The sequence below is a fragment of the Bos indicus x Bos taurus genome, chromosome 25 (assembly GCF_003369695.1).
Source record: "Bos indicus x Bos taurus breed Angus x Brahman F1 hybrid chromosome 25, Bos_hybrid_MaternalHap_v2.0, whole genome shotgun sequence".
NCBI lineage: Eukaryota > Metazoa > Chordata > Mammalia > Artiodactyla > Bovidae > Bos > Bos indicus x Bos taurus.
Genome location: NC_040100.1, coordinates 42,233,119 through 42,243,150, shown reverse-complemented (window position 1 = coordinate 42,243,150; position 10,032 = coordinate 42,233,119). Strand labels below are relative to the sequence as shown.

The 10,032-nt window shown below is 64.9% G+C and overlaps 1 protein-coding gene across 8 annotated transcripts; it reads right to left on the bottom strand.

The window, feature by feature from the left end:
- Nucleotides 1-583: 583 nt before the first annotated feature.
- Nucleotides 584-9,972, bottom strand: RGS11 (regulator of G protein signaling 11). Of its 8 annotated transcripts, XM_027527863.1 has the most exons (18): nucleotides 8,484-9,972; nucleotides 8,022-8,309; nucleotides 7,552-7,648; nucleotides 7,424-7,474; nucleotides 7,192-7,319; nucleotides 6,560-6,611; nucleotides 6,388-6,446; nucleotides 6,152-6,228; nucleotides 5,953-6,034; nucleotides 4,863-4,931; nucleotides 4,033-4,062; nucleotides 3,897-3,958; nucleotides 3,676-3,789; nucleotides 3,486-3,601; nucleotides 3,307-3,394; nucleotides 3,091-3,248; nucleotides 1,313-1,395; nucleotides 584-1,239 (listed from the first exon to the last, which is right to left on the bottom strand). In XM_027527863.1, the coding sequence occupies exons 2-18, from the start codon at nucleotides 8,082-8,084 to the stop codon at nucleotides 1,144-1,146; spliced, it is 1,425 nt and encodes a 474-aa protein (XP_027383664.1). In that variant the 5' UTR covers nucleotides 8,085-8,309; nucleotides 8,484-9,972; the 3' UTR covers nucleotides 584-1,143. The 8 variants fall into 8 exon arrangements, with proteins under 8 accessions (XP_027383664.1, XP_027383663.1, XP_027383666.1 ...); XM_027527862.1 differs by lacking the exon at nucleotides 8,484-9,972 and having other exon boundaries at nucleotides 8,022-8,449; XM_027527865.1 differs by lacking the exon at nucleotides 8,484-9,972 and having other exon boundaries at nucleotides 4,033-4,056; nucleotides 8,022-8,449.
- Nucleotides 9,973-10,032: the final 60 nt, after the last annotated feature.

Below are 10,032 nucleotides of genomic sequence, written 5' to 3'. Positions count from 1 at the left end.
TGCTTCTTGCAAAAGCCTCGGGCATGGCAACGCGGCTGGAGTTGAAGGGGTGCATCCCCTTGTTCCTGTGAGAAGCCACAGAGCCCCCGAGGCCCAGAGCAGAGCTCACACCGCAGAGAGAGGAGCCTGTCCCAAGCAGCGAGCAGCCTGCAGGCCTCAGGACTGTGTGCCGGCAGCCAGGAGTCAGGGCCCAGAGACAGCCTCCCCCGTGCACCTGGGCCTGTGAGTGAAGCTGCTGTGCCCGTGGCCTCTGTGCTCCCGGGGGCTGTGGCTGGCACTGTGCTCCCCACAGGGGTGCCTTCAGGCACAGCTGGCCCTGGAGACCTGGGTTCAGCACCACCCGGCCCCCTGGAGAACTTGGCATCCATGTGGCACCAGAGCACAATATTCTCGCTGGATCTCCCCCCAAGGCCCAAACCCCAAGTCTGCAGCCTGAGCTATGCCCAAGGCCTGTGGACTCTGCGTACAGGACCCTGAACCCACAGCCTCTGACACCCAAACTGCCCACTGCTCACTTCACCAGCGATCGCCGCCTCCACGCCACGCGCACACGCACCACCAATGGGACCACAGCACCGCGGGCTCAGAGGGAGGGCCCGGAGGCCTTTATTTCTGTGCCGGAGGCAGGAGGGTGTGGGCCACCCTGAGGGCGGTGGCGCTGCCCCTCCAAGGAGCAGCTGGACCTTCACCCCGAGTCTGGGGGGCCTTCCGGGTGGGGAGCTCTGCTGCCCTGGCCATGAACCGGGCCCGGCTTTCCGAGGACCAGTGGTGCTGGAGCAGTCTCTGTCTCCGTGCAGGTCAGGAGCAGCCGTGGAGGCAGGCAGGCCCAGCGGGAGGGCAGGGCCCCCTGCAGGCTGGCGCCCCTGCTGGCGACCACCTGACTGCGCCCGGAGTCTCTGGCCGGGTGGGCGCCAGCACAGGACACCCGGACCTGCCATCTCGTCTCCGCGCAGGGCACCCCTGCCCTGGGAATCAGCGCCCCCAGGGAGGGTGTGACAAGGGAACAGGACGCTGCTGGCCCTGGATGCTCAGGGCCTGCGGGGACGCCTGCACAGCGGGTCTCAGCAGCTGCCAGGGCCCTGGGTGGAGCAGCTGACAAGGGCCAGATGGTGCCCCCTCCCCCAGGCCCCCTAGGTCTCCCCATCACCATCTCCACCCACGGGCTCCCCAGAGGCCGAGGCGGGAAGGACAGCAGGGCTGGGGCTGGAGTGCCGGGGCTTCCGCGTGAACGGGAACACCCTGCGGGCGAGAAGGGGCCTGAGCGCTTGGCCACCGGCCCCCCGCCCACTGCCCCGGGCACAGCCTGGCTCACCGTCGCTTGGTCTCCAGGGGCACCACAGCCTCTGCCAGCAGGTCTCTGTACAAGTCTGACTTCAAGAAGCGCGGGTAAGAGTCCTGTGAGAGACAGCATCCCGCGCTGAGCCCTTCCTGCTCCTGCTCAGCCATCACGGCTGGGCTCACCTGGGGCCGGGCCTCGGACAAGGGCCTCCCCCGCCAAGACCAGCTCAGACTCAGGGAGACTGGCCCCCATCAGGCAGGAACCTCCGGCGACAGGGACCCGTGTCCCTGGTTCTCTGGGGCCCGCAGAGAGAGGGTGAGGGCGTGGGCCAGGATGACACAGGATTCAGTAAAAAGGGACAGGAAGCTATGAACCCAGCTGCTTATGTTTCAAAAAGAAAAACAAATACACATTTACATTGTTAACTTCAGGTGGAGGAACAGGGATATAAACAAGATTCAGTGGAAGGTACTTTGCTTTATAGGTTAGATTCTGAAGCAGTGCGGATGTTTCACGTGATCATAAAATAAACAAGTGATCTAAACAAATATTGAAAGTGAAGCGGGGACAGGTGAAGCTGGGCGTCAAGTGGGTGACATCACCCTGACCTCACGTAACCAAGCATCCGAGGGGCTACAGCCAAAGGACCAAGAAAAAAAAACAGTAAACGACTTTCAGTGACTTTGAGTGGTAGCGCTGTGATCCTTGGCTCAGCTACTGAGTAACTCTAGAGGAAAAGTTGAGTGATTTTAACGGTACCACTGAGAACCCAGATTTTCAGAAGGGGAGTGAGAAGAAAGAGGTTAAGGGAACGCTATAATCGTGATTCCAAAGTAGAAGCTTCAGTATGAACTCCTGGTGTTTTATTTCAAACACGCCCTGATTCTGTCCACCGGAAGGCCTGGTAACCATGACTACCCCTGACGCTACCGACCAGTCTGGTTTGCAGGTCAAGGCTTCCGAACGCCACTACAGGGGGAAGGCCAAGGCCTCGGGGAGCTGCTGGCTCTGGGGCAGGACGGCCCCATAGAAAGGAAGGAAGCACCACAGGTTTCAGACACATCAGAGGACTCGAGAGCAGCTAGCCAAGAGGGGGTTTCCGCACCTCCCATGAGATGAGGGGCCCAAAAGCCATCCCATACAGTGAAAATGTGAACAGTGGCATTAAAAACATCCCGACATCACCAACTGCCCTCAGCAGATACCAGGGCTCCAACCGCCTATTCTGAAAAGTGGTGGAGGAGGAACCAAGTCCATCTCTCCGTCCTGTCTCTCCTCTACGATCGGCACCGCTGGGCCAGCAACGTGGAGAGAGGAGGCAGTGGTGTGTGAGACTGAGGGCCTGGGTGGGGCTGTCAAGGTGGGGCTTCGCCACGAGAAGAGACGGCTGGCCCTGCGTCCCTCCTGAGTGGAGAGCACGCAGCCACCACCTGTGCAGCAGCAATAAAGACCCAGCGGAGTGAAACATAGAAATAAATTTAAGATCCCATTGTGCCACACCTGGAGATGCTGCTTGCTGTAGCTAAGACCCGGTGCAGTCAAATAAATAAAAGTAAAAAATATTTTAAAAATACAAAAAAAGTAAATAAAGAACACTGTTGGTGTTTGGGATGTGAGGCTGGCCTCTGTGGCCACATTGAAAGGAATTAGAGGTGGGCATGTCCTTTAAGGGAACTTCCTGCAACACCTACAGACTTGGAGTCTGGAAATGGCTTTCAAGTCAAGGACGGCAGTGGGCAGGAGGGGCGGTGAGTCTGGACAGGCCTGGGCTGCAGTCTGACCCCAGCTCCCAGGGGGGTGGGGACACCCACCTTTTTCATCAGCAGGTAGATGTGCCTCTGGGCGTCGTCCAGCACGTGGCGGTGGGGCTGGGTCAGGCCCGCCAGAGTCTGCTCCATCGTCCGGCTGTCGATGTTGACCCAGCGGGCGGCGCCGGGGGCCAGGAACTGCCTGTGCGGGGGCGGGGAGCCTGGCAGATCAGGCCCGCGGGGCTGCCCACGGCTGCCACCCCAGCCCGCAGCACTCACTGGTACACTGCGTCCACCAGGGCGGGGACCTGGGCCTGGCCTCCGTGGCGCAGCTCCTCACAGGCCTCCCAGAAGCTGAGGTTCTCGGCTGGGGGTCCAGGCACCAAGTCAGGCCCACCACGGGCTGCTGGGCATCTGGGGTCGGGGCTCAAGCAGGCAGCAGGGTGGGGGCTTCTCACCACTGAACTCTTTCCCGAGAAAGTCCATGAAGTGGGCCCGTCCCACGGGGTCTTCCAGGAGCTCCCGGAAGCTGAAGGCCCACTGCTCCACACGGAGCCTGGTGGGCACGGCCGCGCTAGTGAAGGGCGGGCGGGTCAAGAGTGTGAGGAATGGGGTGGGCACTCCTGCACCCCTGGCCCACCTGCTCACCTGGGTGCGTTCATGGCCCAGTAGGCATCGTCGTCTGTGACCCAGGGGTTGCTGGGCAGGCACCCCGACATGATGGGGTCATGTGGCCCATGCTGGCTGCTAAACTTCAGGTACCTGGGGGTGGGGTGGTGCCAGGGCTGCTGCAGGGGGGCTGTGGGGACCAGGGCACAGGGGGAAGGGTCTGGGCTCAGGGTGCCAGCCGCCACCCCCATCCCACTCACGCCTCGAGGCAGGTGGAGGACTTCACCCGGGCTCGGCCCAGCGCCCTGCGTAAGCACTCGACCTAGGACAGGAGGCCTGTGAGGGAGGCCAGGCCTGGGAGCCGCCGGCCCCCCGCCCTCTCCTCCCCCCACCTACCTCCCGCCTGTAGAAATCCAGGGTCTTGGTCTGCAAGGGGCCGGTGGGCTGCAGTTAGAAGGCAGGCCCCTCTGGGGCCTGATGTCCCACCCCTGGCCTGCCCCTCAGAGCCCCTGCCTCTATTGCAGGGTCTGACTTTTCAGGAAGCTCCCTGGGGCCCCAAGTCTGGAGGTTCCAGGGTGTTGACCAAGCCCTTGGATGCTCAGAGCTGCCTGAGGTTCCTTAACCATCACTACTTCCTGCTTAAACATACCACGGGGAGGGGAGAGGCATGGCACCCCCAGGACACCTGTGATGCTGACCTTCCCTCTCAGCTGACTTTGATGGAAGTGATAAAACCGTGACCACAAAGCATGATTCTTAAATCGGGAAGACCAGAAGAATCTGCCCTGTTTCGGGTGTCATGGGATCTGACTGAGGACTCAACAGCGACCAAGTTCAGACGTGTGTCCTGGTCCAGTCATGCTCTGGAGAGCGTGGTTCTTTCTGCCAGGGTCCCTTGGGCCCCTAGCCCTGCCCACCCCCTCCAAGGCCCTGCAGACTCTGATGCTGCCCTGGCTGGGGGAAGCCCCCCGACCATAGGGCCCGCTGTACTCACTTCCACCCAGGGCAGCAGGTGGGAGGCAAGAGAGAACAAGTTAGCAGGGGGCTGAGGTGGGGGCATTGAGGCAAGGAGCAGAGCAGAGCAGCCGAAGTGACCGAGTGCTGGGACCGGCTGACGGACAGGTGGGTGGGCAGTCCACAGCAGGTCCCCCGGTGGTGAGGGGGTGGGGGAGGTGGGGGCACATGGGGTGGGGTGGGGGGCGGGGGCGAGCCCGCAGGGCCCTCACCATCGGCACTCGCCCGGCCGTGCAGGGGCCCCGTCCTGGCCCCTGCTCCAGCACGCTGGGGGCCCCTGGCTGCAGAGACAAGAGGAAGTGGGGACACAGCTTGGGTGGACTGCAGAGACCCTCCTGACCCCCGAAGCCGAAGCTCCGACCGTGTCACCCACACCAAGGAAACGTGCTCAGAGGAGCCTGGGCCCCGTCTCCTCTCTGCCAGCCAAGCCCACCCTGTCTCCTCTCCTGCCCTGACCCAGCTCCTCAAGTGAAGCCCATGATCTGCCTCAGGCCTCTCGTCCTTCCTCGCCTGGGCCAAGCTCACCCCAGGCTCTGGGTTGCTCAGACCGGAACCCCGGGAGGCCCTGCTGAGCCCGTGGGGTCCTGCCGCCCCACCACCATGGGTGCCCACCCCGTGGGAGGTGGCGGCTGCCCTCCCAGCTAGTGGCCCAGGAGCCCTCGTGGCCCTCAGTCCGCTGCTCGGCCTCGGCCACACCCGCCCGTGCCACCTCCCCGTCCTGAGTTCGGGACCCCCAGGTGGAGGGTTAGGGGTCATCTTCCCGGAGACGCCAGCCACACCTGATGGAGTCATCACGCCCCCGGTGCCTGCTCCCGCGGGGACGTCCCCCAGCGCACCTACTGTGGTCGGCTGGCACTGCCCGCACAGCTGATGGCCACCAGACTCTCCAGCGGGGCCTCAACCCACCTTCCAGGCCCCAGGCCAGCGCCCCAGGAGCCTCTGGCCTGCAACCTCAGACCTTCACGCTGCAGCGAAGCCTGGCCCCCACTTGCCCCTCAGAGCCTTCAGGTGACCCCACCCCTCACACCCCCCGAGGGCAGTGTTGTCCTCGGTCAGATTCCTTAGACCCAGAGAGAAGCAGGTGTGCCCTGGTCTGCGGGCAGGGGCGGCTCAGGCCTGGCCTTGTGACCTCTGGGTAGTGACGAACCACAGAAAGAGAACTTCCTATCACCCGACAGAACCCCTAAAAGCATGTCCTTCCCAGGGGTCAGAAAGCAGGTCCTGCTCAGCGAGCACATGAGGCGGCACACTGACCCTGGGCAGGACCCCACGGCTGTGCAAGAAGCTCCCCCAGGGGCTCACCGGGGGCCTGTTCACCAGCCAGTACGTCTGCTCCTGGCACGCGATGACCAGCCTGTCCCCCTTCCTGCGCTGCTTAGCTGCCCTGGTGGGGGTGGGCGAAGATGGAGGGACACCGTGTCCACGCCAGCAGCCCCACCCTCAGGCCAAGGCCTGGACAGTCCCGCGTGGGAGGGGGCGGGGGCGAGCGGGAGGGCCTCACCGCAGCTGCTCCCGGGCCTGCATCATCACCAGGTCCCAGGCGTGGTTGATCTTCCTGTGCAGCTGCTGGTAGTGCTCCTGGGCAGGGTTGAGGTCTCCAGTGGGACCCTCCCTCCTGCGCCCAGCTCTGGGGCTCAGACGCCCACCTCCCTTTGAGTCACCCCGTGTGCTCCAGGGCCTCAAGTGGGGACTGGCATCCCCAGGCTGGCTTCAGCCTGTGAAGGGAAGGATGCCCACCTTCTCGTGGTCCACCAGGGCGCCCTGCTTTCGGATGTTCTTCTTGGCCAGGTAGATGGCTGGAAGGGCAGGCACGGGCTGCAGAGGAACGTCGGCTCCCCTCCCCTGCAGCCTCACACCCAAGGCCACCAGCCCGAGGCTTCACCCGGGCTGGCCCACCCGCCTTACTCACCATAGTCCAGCTCGGCGGCTGGCCACAGGGTGCTGGTCCAGAAATAGGGCGTCTGGCAAGGGGCAGGAACAAAGGTTTCTGGGACTTTCTGGGACTTTCTGTGCCTTCCCCACCCCGAGAGTTTGTCCCCACCGTCTCAGCTCCCTTGGGAAGAGACTGGGCCAGCTGGGGGGCATCTGTCAACCACCCCCAGGCTCAGCTGACCACCTGCCATTCCCTGACTCCAGGCTTCCTGCCCAGGACCCTGATGCAGTTGCTGTGCTGGGGTCTGGGACTGAGGGCAGGTCCTGCCGGGGTCCCTGGTGTGGCCAGGAGGGGGGCCCCATCATGACTGAGAACACACACTGAGACGCAGTGCTGCCTTCTTCAGGGCCCTGACGGTGGGGGAGGCCTCAGGACCCGGGTAAGCTGGCGGGGTCCTCAGCAGGGACCTGAGGGGGCCCCCCTTAGGGGGCCCTGCTAAAGGTTCCTCCTCTTGACCTGGTCTTTCTGTCATGGGGACACTTCCAGTCCAGGCCTTTTGGGGAGTGGCCAGCGGACCACCAGACGGGCAGTGCTGCTCCAACCACAGCCCCACCCCTCCCTGGAGTCCCCGACAGGGTTGGGGGTGCAGCCACGGGGGGGCGCCCCACCTGCTCCCAGTCCAGGCTGACCTGGAATCTATAGGGCGTCTCATCGGGCAGGAGCTCGAGGCGGCGGGGGTCGCGCAGCGGGTAGAGGTAGCCGTGCTGCACGAGGAGGCTGCCCAGGTGCAGGGCCTCTGGGAAGCCAGGCGGTGAATTCTCAGGGGCGGGAGGAGCCAGCGGGCTTGGCCCCGGCCCCAGGGCCGCGTGGGGCGCAGGAAGAGCACCGACGACCCCTTACCATCCTCCGCGATGGAGTACTTCTGCATCAGCCACTCCACGATGTCGCTGCCTGCGCGGCAGACGCCGGGGTGAGCCGAGGCCTCGGCGGGCACCCCACCCCCCCACCCCCGCCCTCAGCGGCCTCACCGTTCACCGCGTGCGGGATGACGGTGACGAGCAGGCGCTGGCTCCGCATCCTCACGCCCTGGTCGGGGTCCTGCATGGTCACGACCATCCGCTCCATCTGCGCGGAAGAGGTTGAGGGGCTACGGCGGCCGGCCTGCCCCACCCCCAGATCCCGATTCCCAGGAACCGGCCGGGACGCGCCGGATCAGTGTGCCGGGAGATTAACGCGCACTGATGGTGCGATTTCAGGCCAAGGCGGAGCGCGGAGGCGCGGGGCCGTGGGGGTAGGGGGGCGCGGGCGAGGGGCGACCCCAGCCCCAGGGTCTCCGTCGCCCCACCCCGCTCGCACAGGGCCATCGCCCCTGACCCGCGGCCACACTAGCGCGCTCGCGTAGCGGCCACACTCGCGCGCACCCGCACTCACTGCTCTCCGGCCCCTCCCGGCCTCGCGTGCCAGGAAATCGGGGGGCGGGCGGGACCCCGGCACCCACCTTGCTCAGATGCGGCCTCTGCACGCGGGAGTGCCCGCCGAGGGGCGCGGAGCTAGCGGCCATAGCAAAGGCAGGCCGGGCGCGGCGAGGGTGTCCGCGCGCCCCGCCCCGCTCCGGCCGCCGCCCCGCCCCGCCCGCGTGTTCGCCCGCAGCGGCCTCGAGGTCTGGGGCTGGGGGGCGCGCGGGCGTCAGAGCATCCGCCTCAGGACAGGCTCCCCTCACGACACGAGAAACCGATGTCCGTGGGGACTTGCCTGGCGCTTCGAGGGGGTCTTGGCCCCACCCGGACTACGTGGGGGATGAGAGAACCGGGATCAGCTGGGAGGAGGTTCAGAGGTGGACGAGGACTCGGGAAAGGCTGGGGCGCAGATACAGGAGAGGACTCTGGGAGGGGAGCGACTCGGGAGAGGAGACGCGGGGGAAGGCGCCTTAGGTGGGGGTGCTGTGACCCCTCCTCCATACCTGCTGGGTGTCCGGAGGTCAGCCGTGCGGGGGCTGTGGGGGCTGGGTGAGGGGTCGAACAGCCTCACAAGTGTCCCTGCAGTTGTGAACCTGTGCCCGACCCCCGCGGTGCTCCCGGGTTGGGGGGACACTGCTGCGTAGGGGTGCAGGTGGGGGTCCTTGAGGCTTGGGGAAGACTGCAGGCAGCACCCTTCCCCTCAGCTGCACAGGGGCCTGAGGGGGCCTTTGGAGAGCAGAGACCCCACCCAGGTTACCCTGCGGCTGTGGGAGACTGGGATGGGGCTTTACTGCAGAGAGATCTCAGCACCTGCTCCTGAGATTCGTGGGCATTCTCTGGGCTGAGGGCCCAGCCTGGCCATTTCTCTCCCTCCTCCAGCATCTTGGCTTCCCACACCCCTTTGTTGGGGCTTTTCTAAAGTGTGCAGACAGGTCTATTTCTGTTTTTTAGGTGCTGGGGGGTGGAGCAGGATGTTGGCATTGGCCTTTGGCCAGAAGCCTCAGTCATGGCGATCTGAATCCATTTCCACTGCTGGCGAAACCAGGTCCAGGATGAGCTGGGGAGGGGCCTAGAGGAGGCTCCTACCCCTCCAGGCATCACTCTCCCCTAGATCCCAGTGAAACCCACCCACCCAGCCCCACCCACATTGGTCGGGTCAGGCTGACTGTAGGCCTACCTAGCTGTCCTCTTCCAGAGGGGTTGAAAGCCACCAGAGGCCACAGCTGTCCCCGGTCTGAGGACAAGTGGCCTCCTGGGCCCCTGCAGTGGGGGAGGTGGGTGGGATGTGACCCTCGAATGGCTGGGGAGATCCTGCCTCGGAGAGATTGTAGGCAGGTGGGCTCCAGGGGGGACAGTCCCCGCCCAGCCTGCGTGCCCCCAGCACCACGGCCGGCTGGCCTCCTCCAAAGATAGACGCTCCTTTGGGCAAGGGCAGATCTGAGCTTTGGGTGTCCTCAGAAACGGGGTGGGGGGGTGGACTCAGGGGTGTAAGGAAGCAGGGGGACTCCAGCTGGTGTTCTGCACCCCCCAAGCTGACCTACAGGGCCCCAGCCTGCAGCCCAGCTCACCCAGCCCCCGCCCTGCTGACCCCAATCTGCCTGCCGCAAGGTCTGTTTAGGCATCGAGACCAGAGAGCCCTTCTGTGTCCCCTCTCAGCTCTCCACCTCCACCTGTTTTGAATCAGTCCCTTTTCTCCCCCTACCAAGGACAGGGGCTTCGTGAGCACAGAGCATACAAAGGCCCCTCCACCCAAGCCGCCCTGGCACAGCTCGGTCAATAAACACTCGCATCGTGGCGGGGTGTCTCACTGTGTGGGGGACCCCGGCCCTGTGTGTGGACGCTGGCCCGTCTGCGCTGACGCCGGTGAACCTCTGGGGTGCGCAGCTCCCCCACCCCCCGAGGCTGGGCACACTCCAGGGGTCCTCTCTGCCCAGACTGAAGCTCCAGAGGGTGTAGGAGGAGGGGGGGCCCCCAGGTGCGGCCTGCGCTGCCGTCAGGTAACAAGAGCCTGGGGACTTGGGGGGGGGACGCACCTGCTCCCCTCGGCGCCCC